The 13,321-nt window shown below is 40.2% G+C and overlaps 1 protein-coding gene across 1 annotated transcript in view; it reads left to right on the top strand.

The window, feature by feature from the left end:
- The first annotated feature begins 6,267 nt into the window (after positions 1-6,267).
- Positions 6,268-13,321, top strand: part of PRKG2 (protein kinase cGMP-dependent 2) — a 174,927-nt gene continuing 167,873 nt past the window's right edge. The window contains exon 1 of the mRNA XM_040420449.1: positions 6,268-6,803. Within this exon, the coding sequence (XP_040276383.1) occupies positions 6,268-6,803 (536 nt within the window). The remainder of the gene's footprint in view (positions 6,804-13,321) is intronic.

The raw sequence follows: 13,321 nt of genomic DNA, 5'->3' as shown, positions 1-13,321 counted from the left end.
TTTTAGTTATATTATTTTATACACTTGTTTATAAATAACTTTCAAACAGAGCTCACTTTTGTAACAAACTGATATAAATATTTAATATTTTAGATTAGCTAAAATAATTCTTTATATTATCTATTAATAAATTATATGCAACGGTACTTGTAATACTTGTAAAATATACTAGAGGATCAAAAAGGATGTGCTCATATATAGGATGTACAGTACAATATAGCACACCTATTACTTAAACCAGAAGTCTCCAAGCTTTTATCAGCTACATTTTACTTTAAATAGTGGTCAGAAGCCACATTTAATTAAAAAATTTGGAGAGACACAAATTAGCTAATATTTTACTGTGAAATTTGATACACTGGTATGATAGCATCCACATTTTGTGTAAATCAATAGTATAAGATGATATAACATAGTATATGATATAACACCCCACAGTATGCAATATATAGTATAACACGCCACAGTATGCAGTACTCCACAGTGTGCAGTATGTGGTATAACACCCCACAGTATGCAGTACCCCACAGTATGCGGTATATGGTATAACACCCCACAGTATGCAATATATAGTATAACACCCCACAGTATGTAGTACCCCACAGTATGCAGTATATGGTATAACACCCCACAGTATGCAGTACCCCACAGTATGCGGTATATGGTATAACACCCCACAGTATGCAATATATAGTATAACACCCCACAGTATGTAGTACCCCACAGTATGCAGTATATGGTATAACACCCCACAGTATGCAGTACCCCACAGTATGCGGTATATGGTATAACACCCCACAGTATGCAATATATAGTATAACACCCCACAGTATGTAGTACCCCACAGTATGCAGTATATGGTATAACACCCCACAGTATGCAGTACCCCACAGTATGCGGTATATGGTATAACACCCCACAGTATGCAATATATAGTATAACACCCCACAGTATGTAGTACCCCACAGTATGCAGTATATGATATAACACCCCACAGTATGCAATATATAGTATAACACGCCACAGTATGCAGTACTCCACAGTGTGCAGTATGTGGTATAACACCCCACAGTATGCAGTACCCCACAGTATGCGGTATATGGTATAACACCCCACAGTATGCAATATATAGTATAACACCGCCACAGTATGCAGTACCCCACAGTACGCAGTATATGGTATAACACCCCACAGTATGCAGTACCCCACAGTATGCAGTATATAGTATAACACCACACCGTATGCAGTACCTCACACTATGCAGTATATTATATAACACCCCACAGTGTGCAGTATATAGTGTAAAACACCCTCTGTTATCTTTCCCTGATGTAATCTCCACATGAAACTATGGCAAATTTCTCCTGCAGCAGCACTCCTCCTGGAGCAGAAAGGACCTGTGATGAAATCACCATGTAACCAGTAGCATCCATAATAATATGTTACTGGTGATGATGTAATCGTAGATCCTTTCTGCTACAAGCATTATGTTCTCCTTCCTTGTAATGGGAGTTTATGCTACAATGTGCTCCACATAGACATCTAGTCCGGGGCTACCGACCCAAACGCCACTATTATAATCCACCATTGTCTGCTGTATACTGTCCTCCATGCAGCTGCTTCTTCTAAGGGTGTGATCAGAGATATAGGGGAGCAGGATCTCCTCTTCTGTATGTACAGGGTTTAGGAAACATCACAGCAGTTTGTCTTCACCCACTAGTTCAGAGCATACTGATAATTAGAGATGGAGCCTGCAGAGGGGGAAAACTGGTGATAAATGCAGGATAAACATCATGTAACCCCAAGAAATTTTATTATTCCTCAAGCACACACATAACAGCTTGTTCTGAAAAGCCATCTGAAACAAGAAGTATGCTTCGAAGTGTAACTCTAAGCACTGAAATTTAGCTTTAGCTATCAGTATGGACCCTACATCCTTTAAAGCTTGACTTAGATAGGTCATGGCTGTTCTTGTACTGAACCATGGCTACCAAGGGTTGATATATACCGGTATAGTGATTAGTGTACAATGTTGATGGGTGTACTGGGCATCTATTTTGTAGAATATACTTGGCTATTCCTATTATCTTCCTAGAGATAACTAGATAACAGCAATAACTGAAGATCTTGTAGACGGCAGTGGTTTTGTTTTGCCAGGCTTGTGGAGAAAAACTGCCATATGGGAGATACTCACACAAAGCAGCAGCAGTCAAGCTTGGCCTAGGTCTGGTACATTTTGAGCCTGTCTCCACAATATTAGTGGCATCACCAGTTCCCCAGCTGACCACAATGGAAGCAGATGTGGCCCTGTAATTTTTTTTTTAGGTTTTGGCCATACGTTGCCTTTGCTCACTATTGCCACTGAGGCCACCACCCTCCTCCTGTGATGTCACCTCTTCCTCAGCACCCCAGTCTGACTCCCAGGTCCTGTCCAATACACAGTCGTCATCATCATAGTACTCACTCTTCCCGACACTTTTATCAGACTGTGATATTTCATTGTGGGCTCCTTGTGGGCCCCCTGCACGATTCCCTCTACGTTAATCAGTGTTTTTATGAACAAAATACTGATGTGAATAAGCAGACTTCAAGCTGCCTCAGGTTGAAAGCCCAGCTGAAGATATAAACTAGTGCCATATTGTTTCCAAATGTTAGACGCATGTGTGAGCTAAACTAGGTGGACAAAGATTGATTAAATCATTGGTCAAATATCTCACCAGGTGTCTTATATTCGTATACATTAAAACATTATGACCGATAAATTTGAATATGAAGGGTATGAGAAGATCATTCATTTTAATGAAATAGAAGTGCCGTCATCACACAAAAAGCCACAAATCGTTACAGACAGATTTTGCCAAAGCACTTCCCATTATAGAAGTCAAATCTGTTCAGCAGATGTTTAAAATGTGTTCAGAATATTTAATATACGTTGCTGGCAGAATTTTTCTTCCAGTGGGTTGCTAAGACTTAGCTAGTTTTAGTGAACTACAAGTAGCTCTGTTACTGACAGCTACCATTTGACTATAACAGGAGAGTGGGATATAATGATTGAATAGTATTCTGTTGTACTGCTGGAGACTATATAAACAGGATTACACTATTGACAAGTTGCAGAGTAAGCTCACTCTGCCATGCCCACGTCTCACTGTGAAGAAGCAGAACAGTGGGCCCTCAAGTTACAATATTAATTGCTTCCAGGACGATCATTGTATGTTGAAACCATTGTAATGTGAGTGTGTTCCCCTGATTTTCACCCATTAACCCCTATCACTGCAGCGGAGCCACCAGGCCGCTAACTCTTTGGATAGTCCAGGTGTAGTTGGCTGCTGACCCACTGGGTTCAGAGACACCAGTGTAAGCACAGGGGAAGGAGGCAATACACGTAGTCAGGAAACAGGGAGAGGTCAGTGCAGGCAGAGTAAGTTTGAATCCATGAAACAGTCCAGAGGTCAAGGCAGGCAGCTTATGGTCAGTATGGTGAGCAGGCAGCAGGAAGTCAGAAAACAGGCAGAAATTGGTATACAGACAATCAGGCTATAGTTATTTTGCAAGGCCTAGTAAGCAATTGAAACCAAAAGGAATCTAAAGGATTGAATAAACCTTTGCCGAGCTGCAGCGATGGGCTCAATGAATAGAGACTAATATCCAGATAAAAAAATATCTAGCAGCCAGGCTGCATCCTGGTCTGGTGGCCAGCCCTGGGCTGAAGTTAGGTGAGTGATGTAGTGCCAGTGCCATCCCCAGATAGCGGAATGTTGCCATGACAAAATGTAGTACCGCACTGTACTGTTGATTGGTTGGATCTGAGTCTGAGGCATTGTATGTTGAGTCTAATTTCAACTTACGATGTATCTTGAGGAACCACTGTACTCCAATTCCTATAGAGCTCATAAGTCTCTACTCATCTTGACTACTGTAATGCACACACATCCTCCTATTCTGTAGGTACAACCAATGCTATGAATGTCTGTGTTTCACATATTTCAAAAATAGTAAACACAATCTACATAATTTAATTACTACAATTCTCAAAAGGTTAATAATGGGAACTTCCAGTGTGGAGGTTTCATTTTCTGACACCATTTTCAGTCTCCATAAAGTCTATAAATGGATACTCTACTTATAATGATGGACAATGGTAACTTGATGTAGCACGCCACAATTCACTTGCTGTTATAACAAAGTTGCTTTCCTTATATATTGATGGTACTTGGGCCCAGCAGTTGGATTTATCATCTTCAACTCTGAGTGGATATCTATGGAGTTCTCTAAAGGCCTATAATAGGCTGATTGAAAGAGGAGGTGTAAACTGCATTTGCATGCAGCAATCACCTCTGCCCTATGGGGAAGAGCAATCCCTCACTAGGTGTGTTATAATTGCCCCAAACATTGGCCTCAAAGTATGTTTTGTCCAATAAAGTAAGTCCAATACAGGTCACAGACAAGGGAGTCTTCAATAATAAGAAGAAACAGTAGGCGGAGCCAGATAACAAGAAATTCACGGGCACCTGCAACCAGACGCTGCTGCCCTATGGAGGCAGTAGCAGCTGGGGGAACCCTGACATCCAGTGGACTCTGGATCAGGTTTAATCAAAAATATCTCTGTACTTTGCTCCATTCGGCTTTACCTCAACCTTAACCAGTCTCCCTGTCCCAGCCACTGAAAAATACCCCCGGGGCATGAGGCTGCCATCACAAAGCTTCACTGTAGCGATGCTATTGGGCAGTACCTGGTTTCCTATAAACATTAACTTCATTCTTAGTTTCATCATACTAGAAGATCTTTTTTTCTCACAGTCTGAGAGTCCTTTAGGTGCTTTTTGGCAAACTTTCATCTGTCTTTTACTGAGGAGAGGCTTCTTTGTGGCCACTTTGCCATAAAGCCCAAATTAGTGGAGTGCTGCAGTGATAATTGACCTCAAAGTTTCTCCCATCTACACACAGGATCTGTGGACCTCTGTCAAAGTGACCATTGGGTTTTTGGTCACCTCTCTTATCAAAGACCTTTCCCCCCCTGATTGTTTAGTTTGGTGGGGTGGCCAGCTCTAGGAAGATTCCTGGTTGTTCCAAACTTCTTTCATTCACAGATTATGGAGGCCACTGTGCTCTTGGCAACTTTCATTGCAGCAGACATTTTTTGTACTCTATAAGATTTGTGCCTCCATACAATCCCGTCTCTGAGCTTTACATGCAGTTCTTCCCTTCCTCCTCATGGCTTGGTTTTTGCTCTGATATGCATTGTCAGCTCTGAGACCTTATATAGACAGCGGTGTGTATTTCCAAATCATGTCCAATCAACTGAACATACCACAAGTGGATGCCAATCAAGGTGTAGAAACATGTTAACGATGATGAAGAGAAATTGGAGGCCCCAAGAGCTAAATTTCAACTGTTATAGCAAAGGGTCTGAATACTGTACATCCAAAATTGTCCATGCACAATTTTAGTTTTTCCTTTTAAAAACATTTGTAAATATTTCTAAAATTCTGTTTACACTTTCTGATTATGAGGTATTGAGGGCAGATTGAAAGGGTCTGAAGACTTGGAGGAACCAGTACATCCTTGAATTACATAGACAGCCCATTGATTTCAATGAGAACTAGGCAATGCTGTATTTCACTTGTGGTGGAGCTACAGGGAAACTACTCAAATACCCCACAAAAACTAACAATGTGCTTGCAGTTAAACTAGTATGCAGTTCCTAATATTCCAAGTAACCTGTATTCCATGTACCTGAATACTATTTGTATCAGATGGAAGAAACAGCATGATCACAGATGACCTTCTTTCTATAACAATAGCAGTACTACCAGTAGGGCTCAGCTTTAGCAGTTACTACAAATGGTCTTATAAGGAATTGTGTTGCTCAAATGGAAAGAGTATAGCTACAGTATAAAATATATGTATGTGTATACTGGCTTGTGTGCATTGTATTATGTCATACATGGTGTACTGTACAACAAGAATTATCATGAATGTACAATTTGCGTTTAAGTGCTGATTGAGAGGGCTTTGTAGATTAAAGGGATACAGAACAGCAGCAGGACAGAATCTAAAAGTGATAGGCTATAAGTAATACATCCAGAAGTTGAGAAAATGACCGTATTTAAGTATCATGTTTACTTCTTAAGGAATTAGGAGAAAATCAATTTGCCTTCATTTTAGCTGGAAGACAAATGCTTTGAGCATGGCTTGCTGTCATATTGCTGGCTTGAGAAAACTGATTAATACATTCTGTGTTTTTTGTTTAGGGTATCAAGGGAAATGGGAAATGGCTCCATGAAACCCAAGCCACTGGGGCAGCCAGATGGACAACTGGTGAACCTTTCTGTTAGCTCCTGCAGCAAACTCCGTAATACTGATCCTGTGAAAGGAAAAGTATGGGAACTGGAAAGGCAACTGAAAATGAAAGATGAGGAGCTGATAAAGAAAGAACACATAGTTCATGAATTGCAGGAGAAATTTACCAAACAGACTCAAGTCATTGCAGAAATCACAGAGGAGCTTCAAAGCAAATGTATTCAGCTTAACAAACTGCAGGACGTTATCAGCTCTCATAGTGGCAACTCCATAACACCCACTTTAAAAATGTTGACCGCTTCACCATCTACAAATCGACACATATCACCTTCAAGAGCTTTACAGACGTCACCATTTAAGACACTGTCAGGGTTTTTCAATAATAGCAAACGAAAAGGTGCTAAGGAGGGTGTCTCTGCAGAACCCACCACAAGAACATACGACCAAAGTAACTCACCAAAGTTTTCATTTGAAAAAGCTTGTGTTAGGAAAGATTCAAGGTAAGATTTGTCTGAGTATTCAGTTATGGTGACCATGTTGTCTTCTGTAGCTCTGATGGTGACAGCCATGTCTCTAATGGTGAACTTGACATTTTGACTGCCTACATTAGGGGTAGGCAACCTCCGTCACTCCAGCTGTTGTAAAACTACAACTCCCAGCATGCATACTTGCTCTGCTCTTTTAAGAATTCTCATAGAAATGAATGGAACATGCTGGGAATTGTAGTTGTGCAACAGCTGGGGTTCTGAAGGTTGGTAATCCCTGTCCTACGTATTGCTCCACATATGGTAGAAATCTGCTTAAGTTTGCTATAATTTACTTTTATCTTCATCTTCATCCACTATCTTTCTCTAATATTCAATGACCAAAAGCAGTGCCAATGCCACAAGACGCTACCAATGTAGAGAGGTGCCAGGATGTACTGTATGCAAGTCAGTTGACTTCCGTCATCTTTATAAAAATGGGCACAGGACATATTGGAGTTTCAAAATTGTGTACTGTGAGAATACCTTGTACGATGTGGTGTGCTTCACTTTCACAGAAAGTTACTAATGGTAAATATTTGACATGCACCCCACTCAAACATAACCCAATAGTTTTTCTAGGTCATTCTATTAAAGGTCACCTGTCAGCAGATTTGTACCTGGCTGACCTGTTCTATGTGCGCTTGGCATCTGAAGACATCTGTGTTGGTCCTATGTTCATATCTGCCCGAATTGCTGAGAAAAATGAAGTTTTAATATATGCAAATGAGCCTCTAGGAGCAATGGGGGTGATGCTACTAAACTTAGAGGCTCCTCACTCTGTGCAACTGCCGCAGCATCTGCACTTTAATTGACAGGGTCAAGCATGATCATATTTTCACTGCCTGGTCCTGTCAAAGTGCAGAGGGTGAAGCAGTTGCAGAGAGAGCAGAGCCCCTGTTGCTCCTAAAAGCTCATTTGCATATAATAAAATTACATTTTTCTCAGCAATGCGGGCACATATGAACATGGGACCAACACAGATGCCTTTAGCTGCCGAGCGCACATGTAACAGGTCAGCCAGGTACAAATCTGCTGACAGATGCCCTTTAAACTACAGGTACAGTTTTTCCACACTTGTTTGTACAGTACATATTATGGGCAGATTCTTATGTGGAAATCCGACTGGAATTCGCTTGGAATCCACCTCCCATTGTTTTCAATGGGAATCCATGCTACCAGTCATACCACTGCAGATCACTCCCAAGTCCAGAAGAGTGTCCATAAATGGGTGGATCTGGGTCATGCAAAATGCAATTGTGTGGATTTCTGTCTGTGGCAGAATTTTCCAGTGGAAAAAAACAGAAACCCAAAAGGTCATCCAGTTACATCTTCTTTTCTACCTGTACGACTCAGACTGCAATTTTTTAGCCTGGAAAGTGGGATTTAGGCTAACCTCATTCACGATAACATTGGGAGTACAGAGACTCTCAGATTATAAAAATGTAAAAAAAATGCTTACGTAAAGCAAAATCTAACATTGAAATAAATTGAAGTACACATAAAGGAATAAGTATTTATGGCAGATTTGCAGTAGTGGTCTGCCACCTAGTACTTGTAGATTTATTGTAGGATTCTGTTGGATAGTCTATCTATATAGAGAAATATCACAAGACCAGAGTACCAGAACATGGTATGTAGGCAGGATATGGTAGGTCTGAATTTCCATTGATACAGTAGAGGACGTGTAACCTCCCCTGACATTTCAGTTTTAGTAACCTCCTGTAATAATTCTGGAGCATCTATTCTTATGGCTTCATGTTGTGCCTGTCCTTTATTATTCCTGCTAGAAGTTATGAATGAATAACCAGCAGAGTACAATGAAGGTCCAGGTGATTGTTATGAGTTGGGGGTGTGCCTGTACAGTCTGACAACACCCCCAACTATAGTGTCAGACTATATACACCCTCAACTGGTAACACCCAGCTGGACCTTCATTACTATCTGCTAGTAATTCATTCATAACTTCTAGCAGGAATAATAAAGGACAAACACAACATGAAGTTATGAGAACAGATGCTCCAGAATTGTTATTACATGGGGAATGCAAGTAGTTACTACTACACCCATGTCTGGAGAGGTGACAGGTCCTCTATAAGATGCTTTCTGCTCTTGTTCCTAGTGTAACATTAATATTTACTATATATTTCCTGTAATAACAATCGATAAAAGGCTAATATCTGAAGGGATACTCATCATTGGCTGTAGCATTCTTATATCCGCATCTCTCTATTGTACACACAACAGTCTGCATGTGCAGGACCTGGGCTGGGCTTTAAGTGCTCTCCATATGGTATGCTGTGTGACCTGCAGCCTCATTAGCAGCTAGTGCTGCTCAGGGAATATCGTGGCAGGTTGCACGGATCACAAGGCAATTAGTAATGAATATACCTTTTGCTGTATGGGTTAGAAAGGATTATTATTTGTGTCTTAATCAATATTTCTGCCCCCAACCATATAGCTTTAATTGGTCTACAGTTAGACTTATTCCACGGTCTGGAATTTTGTGGAATATGCAAACCACAATGTTGTCCAACAGAGTATGGTAACTATGTTCATTTATATTGGTCATGGCAATTACTTAGAGATTTGAGCATCGTTTCTTTTCTTCAGCCCCAGTGGTATCATAATCCCTCTGTGATATCATATGATTTATGCAAAATGGCCATTATACAAGAATAGGAAACCATTCGTGGTATAAAATAATCCATAAATTATCCATCTATTTTTTTTCATTTGCAGCGCAGACACACACACTGCAAATGGTATGCAGATGTAATGCAGCAAAGCCATTATAGTATATCATAATGGAGACTGTTCACTATGAGTTCTGAATTCTGGAAACATATTGTCAATGTTACAACAGATGACTACTTACAAGTACTAACCTTAAAGCACATAATAATGCACTTGGGCAGAAGGAACCCTCAGTCTAAATATCGTATTGGCAGCTCAGTGTTAGAGAAGAGAAGGATTTAAGTGTCCCGATATCGGACAGCTTCAAAGTGAGTGCACACTGTGGATGCTTGGCTGTATAGCTAGAGGTAGCAGTGATAGCAGTGTGTTTGAAAAAGTGAATACAGCTCAAAATCCTTCTAATAGCTTTTATTTCCATACACACAAATGCATTGGGAACACTACACATTCTATTCCAAGTCCAAACATGAAGAAAAATATATCAAACATTCACTATATAAACTGAAAAATGTTTGAAGATTTTGCTTTCCTTTGAATCACTTAACTAATATTTAGTTTTATAACCACTGTTTCTGAGAACTGCTGTACATCTGTGTTGCATGGAGTCAACCAACTTCTGGCACCTGTGAACAGGTATTCCAGCCCAGGATGATCTGACTACATTCCACAGCTCTTCTCTATTTCTTGGTTTTGCCTCAGAAACTGCATTTTTTATGTCACCCCACAAGTTTTCTATTGGATTAAGATCCGGGGATTGGGCTGGCCACTCCATAATGTCAATCTTGTTGGTCTGGAACCAAGATGTTGCACGTTTACTGGTGTGTTTGGGGTCGTTGTTTTGTTGGAACACCTATTTCAAGGGCATTTCCTCTTCCACATAAGGCAGCATGACCTCTTCAAGTATTCTGATGTATTCAAACTGATCCATGATCCCTGGTATGCGATAAATAGGCCCAACACCGTAGTATGAGAAACATCCCTAAATCATGATGCTTGCGCCACCATGCTTCACTGTCTTCACAGTGTACTGTGGCTTGAATTCAGTGTTTGGGGGTCGTCTGACAAACTGTCTCCGGCCACTAGACCCAAAAAGAACAATCTTACTTTCATCAGTCCACAAAATGTCTCTTAAGGCCAGTCAATGTGCTTCTTGGCAAATTGTAACCTCTTCAGCACATGTCTTTTTTTCAACAGTGGGACTTTGCGGGGACTTCTTTCAGATAGCTTGGCTTCAAATAGGCGTCTTCTAATTGTAACAGTGCTCACAGGTAACTTTAGACCTTCTTTGATCTTCCTGGAGCTGATTGTTGGCTGAGTCCTTGCCATTTTAGCTATTTTTCTATCCATTCGAATGGTAGTTTTTCGCTTTCTACCACGTCTTTCAGGTTTTGGTTGCCATTTTAAACATTTGCGATCATTTTAGCTGAGCAGCCTATCATTTTCTGCACTTCTTTATATGTTTTCCCCTCTCCAATCAACTTTTTAATCAAGGTACGCTGTTCTTCTGAACAATGTCTGGAATGACCCATTTTCCTCAGAATTTCAGAGAGAAATGCACTGTAACCAGCATGTACAACATTTGCTGCCTTCCTTCCTTAAATAAGGGCAATAAGTGCCTCCTGAACTTTATACTGCTATTATTTTAAACATGCCCCTTTCAATTAGTGATTCAATTACACAGAATCAGCAGCATGCATGTCATGACTGTTGGGTCTGACTGCTATTATTTTGAACACAACTGTATAACCAGTAGGAAAATAGAGATTGTTATCTCACTGTGTAGACCGCTTGTGAGACCACATGTGGAATACTGTGTCCATTTCTAGAGACCCCATCTGCAAAAAGACATAGATAAAATGGAATGGGTGCCTAGACCCATGGTGGAGGGTCTTAAGCATAAAACATACCAGCATAGACTTAGAGAACTTAGGGGGTCATTTATTAAGACCGACATTTTAGACGCTGGTCTTAATAACCCCATGCGCTGGTGGTGGATCTGCCAAAGTTATGTAGAGGCACCGGCCTCTAGATAACTTCGGTGAATCCACTGCTAGTCTAAATCTGATGGCGTAGATTTAAAACATTTTCTATGCCTAAAACAAGCGTAGAAAATGATAAATGAGACGGGTCTCCCGGCCACACCACGCCCCCTTTTTTAGACCTGGCGTAAGCCGAGAAAAGTCACAGATTGCGGCAAAAATAACCTTTGAGCCGCAATCTGAGACCGATGTACACCAGAAACCTGGCATATATCTGATAGTAAATAACCCCCTTATTATGTACAGCTGTGAGGAAAGAAGGGAAACGGGGTACATGATCTAAACCTTTAAATATGTAAAAGGCATAAATAATCTTCAGGGGGGAAATATTTTTAATAAAAAAAAAATTCAACACAAGAAGAAGGGGGCACAATCTAAAACTAGTTGGGGGAGATCAGAACCAATATATATACAGATGTGGTTGGAAAATCGTCAGTAAGTGAATTTAAACACGCCTGAGATAAAACACACGTCTATCCTATTATTAATACGATATAATATAAGGACGACTAGATGGACTGTGTGGCTTATTTCTGCTGTCAGTCTTCTTTGTTTTAATGTTAAATGTATTGCCAGTCTTAAGTTAATAAAGCTTAAAGAGAATATGGGAGATCTTCTTTTTTTAAGTAAATACTTGTTTTCTCCATAAAATAACTACTCTTGGGCATCTTTTCTTACAACTTTCATAGAACTCCTGTGCTGACATTATCAGCCTAGTTAGGGACACACCCCGTTTACTAGGGGAACAGTGTTACCCCGTTGTCAATTAAATAATACATTTCCAGTAGGATAGAGGGAGGGTACAATAGAGTTCTAAGGAAAATATGTTTTTTTTTTCACAGGAATGCAAGCATTTGCTGAGATGGACATTTCAGGAGATCAGACATGTCTTCTTTTATCAGCATACAGTGAAAAGGCTTGCAACTTTCAAATCTACTTTAGGTTCCAACATCTCACAACAAAGACCCATTACTATATATCACTCCAGATAAAAGTTATCAACCTAAAGTTTTGGACAGGAAATCGATTGGGACTATTGCTATGCTTAGCCCACAGAGGACTACTTAGACCAGTGTTTCCCAATCATATAACCTAATTAGAGGTTTCCTAGAAGACTGGAGCAGCAGGAACTGTCACGTTACAGAAACTATTGGGAGAAACTATTTTCCACTGGTCCCCTAGGGTAATGAGGTTGAAAATCATTCTTAGGCTAACACACTGCCACAAACTCTCAGCATGATTTAGAACAACTAATTAGATGCCAATGAAAATAAACAATATTTGCGTTCACTGACAGCAAGCAGAGAACTTAAAATGGTTAGGAATTCTACACCCGTTTACAGTTCCATTGCAGTGAATAAGATATTCTGATGACAGAGTGTGAGATCTGAAGATCTAAGACTCATAAAATGAAGGTGCATGGTGATTGAAGGAGTGCTATAACTCCAATATAGTAAATTAGGGGGGCAGGTGGGGTACAGGTCCTAGTATTGGTATTCAGCCTCCACCAGTCTTAATCCAGCAACGGCAACTTTGCGTCCCTACTACTATAATATGGTATGAAATGAAACATTCTACAACTTTTTTATGGAATCCAGGACAAAAATATTTACATTGAATGGTATGCTCTGGGCCATAGCAGGCTATGGCTGCTGTATTATGGGTCTGTACAGCACAGATTTATGAAAAGCTGCTAGAGATGAGTGAATAAAAAAAATAAATTGATTCGCCAGTTCGCAGAATTTTTCGGGAAAAATT

Source organism: Bufo bufo, chromosome 2 (genome assembly GCF_905171765.1).
Source record: "Bufo bufo chromosome 2, aBufBuf1.1, whole genome shotgun sequence".
NCBI lineage: Eukaryota > Metazoa > Chordata > Amphibia > Anura > Bufonidae > Bufo > Bufo bufo.
This window is presented reverse-complemented; position numbering and strand designations above follow the sequence as displayed.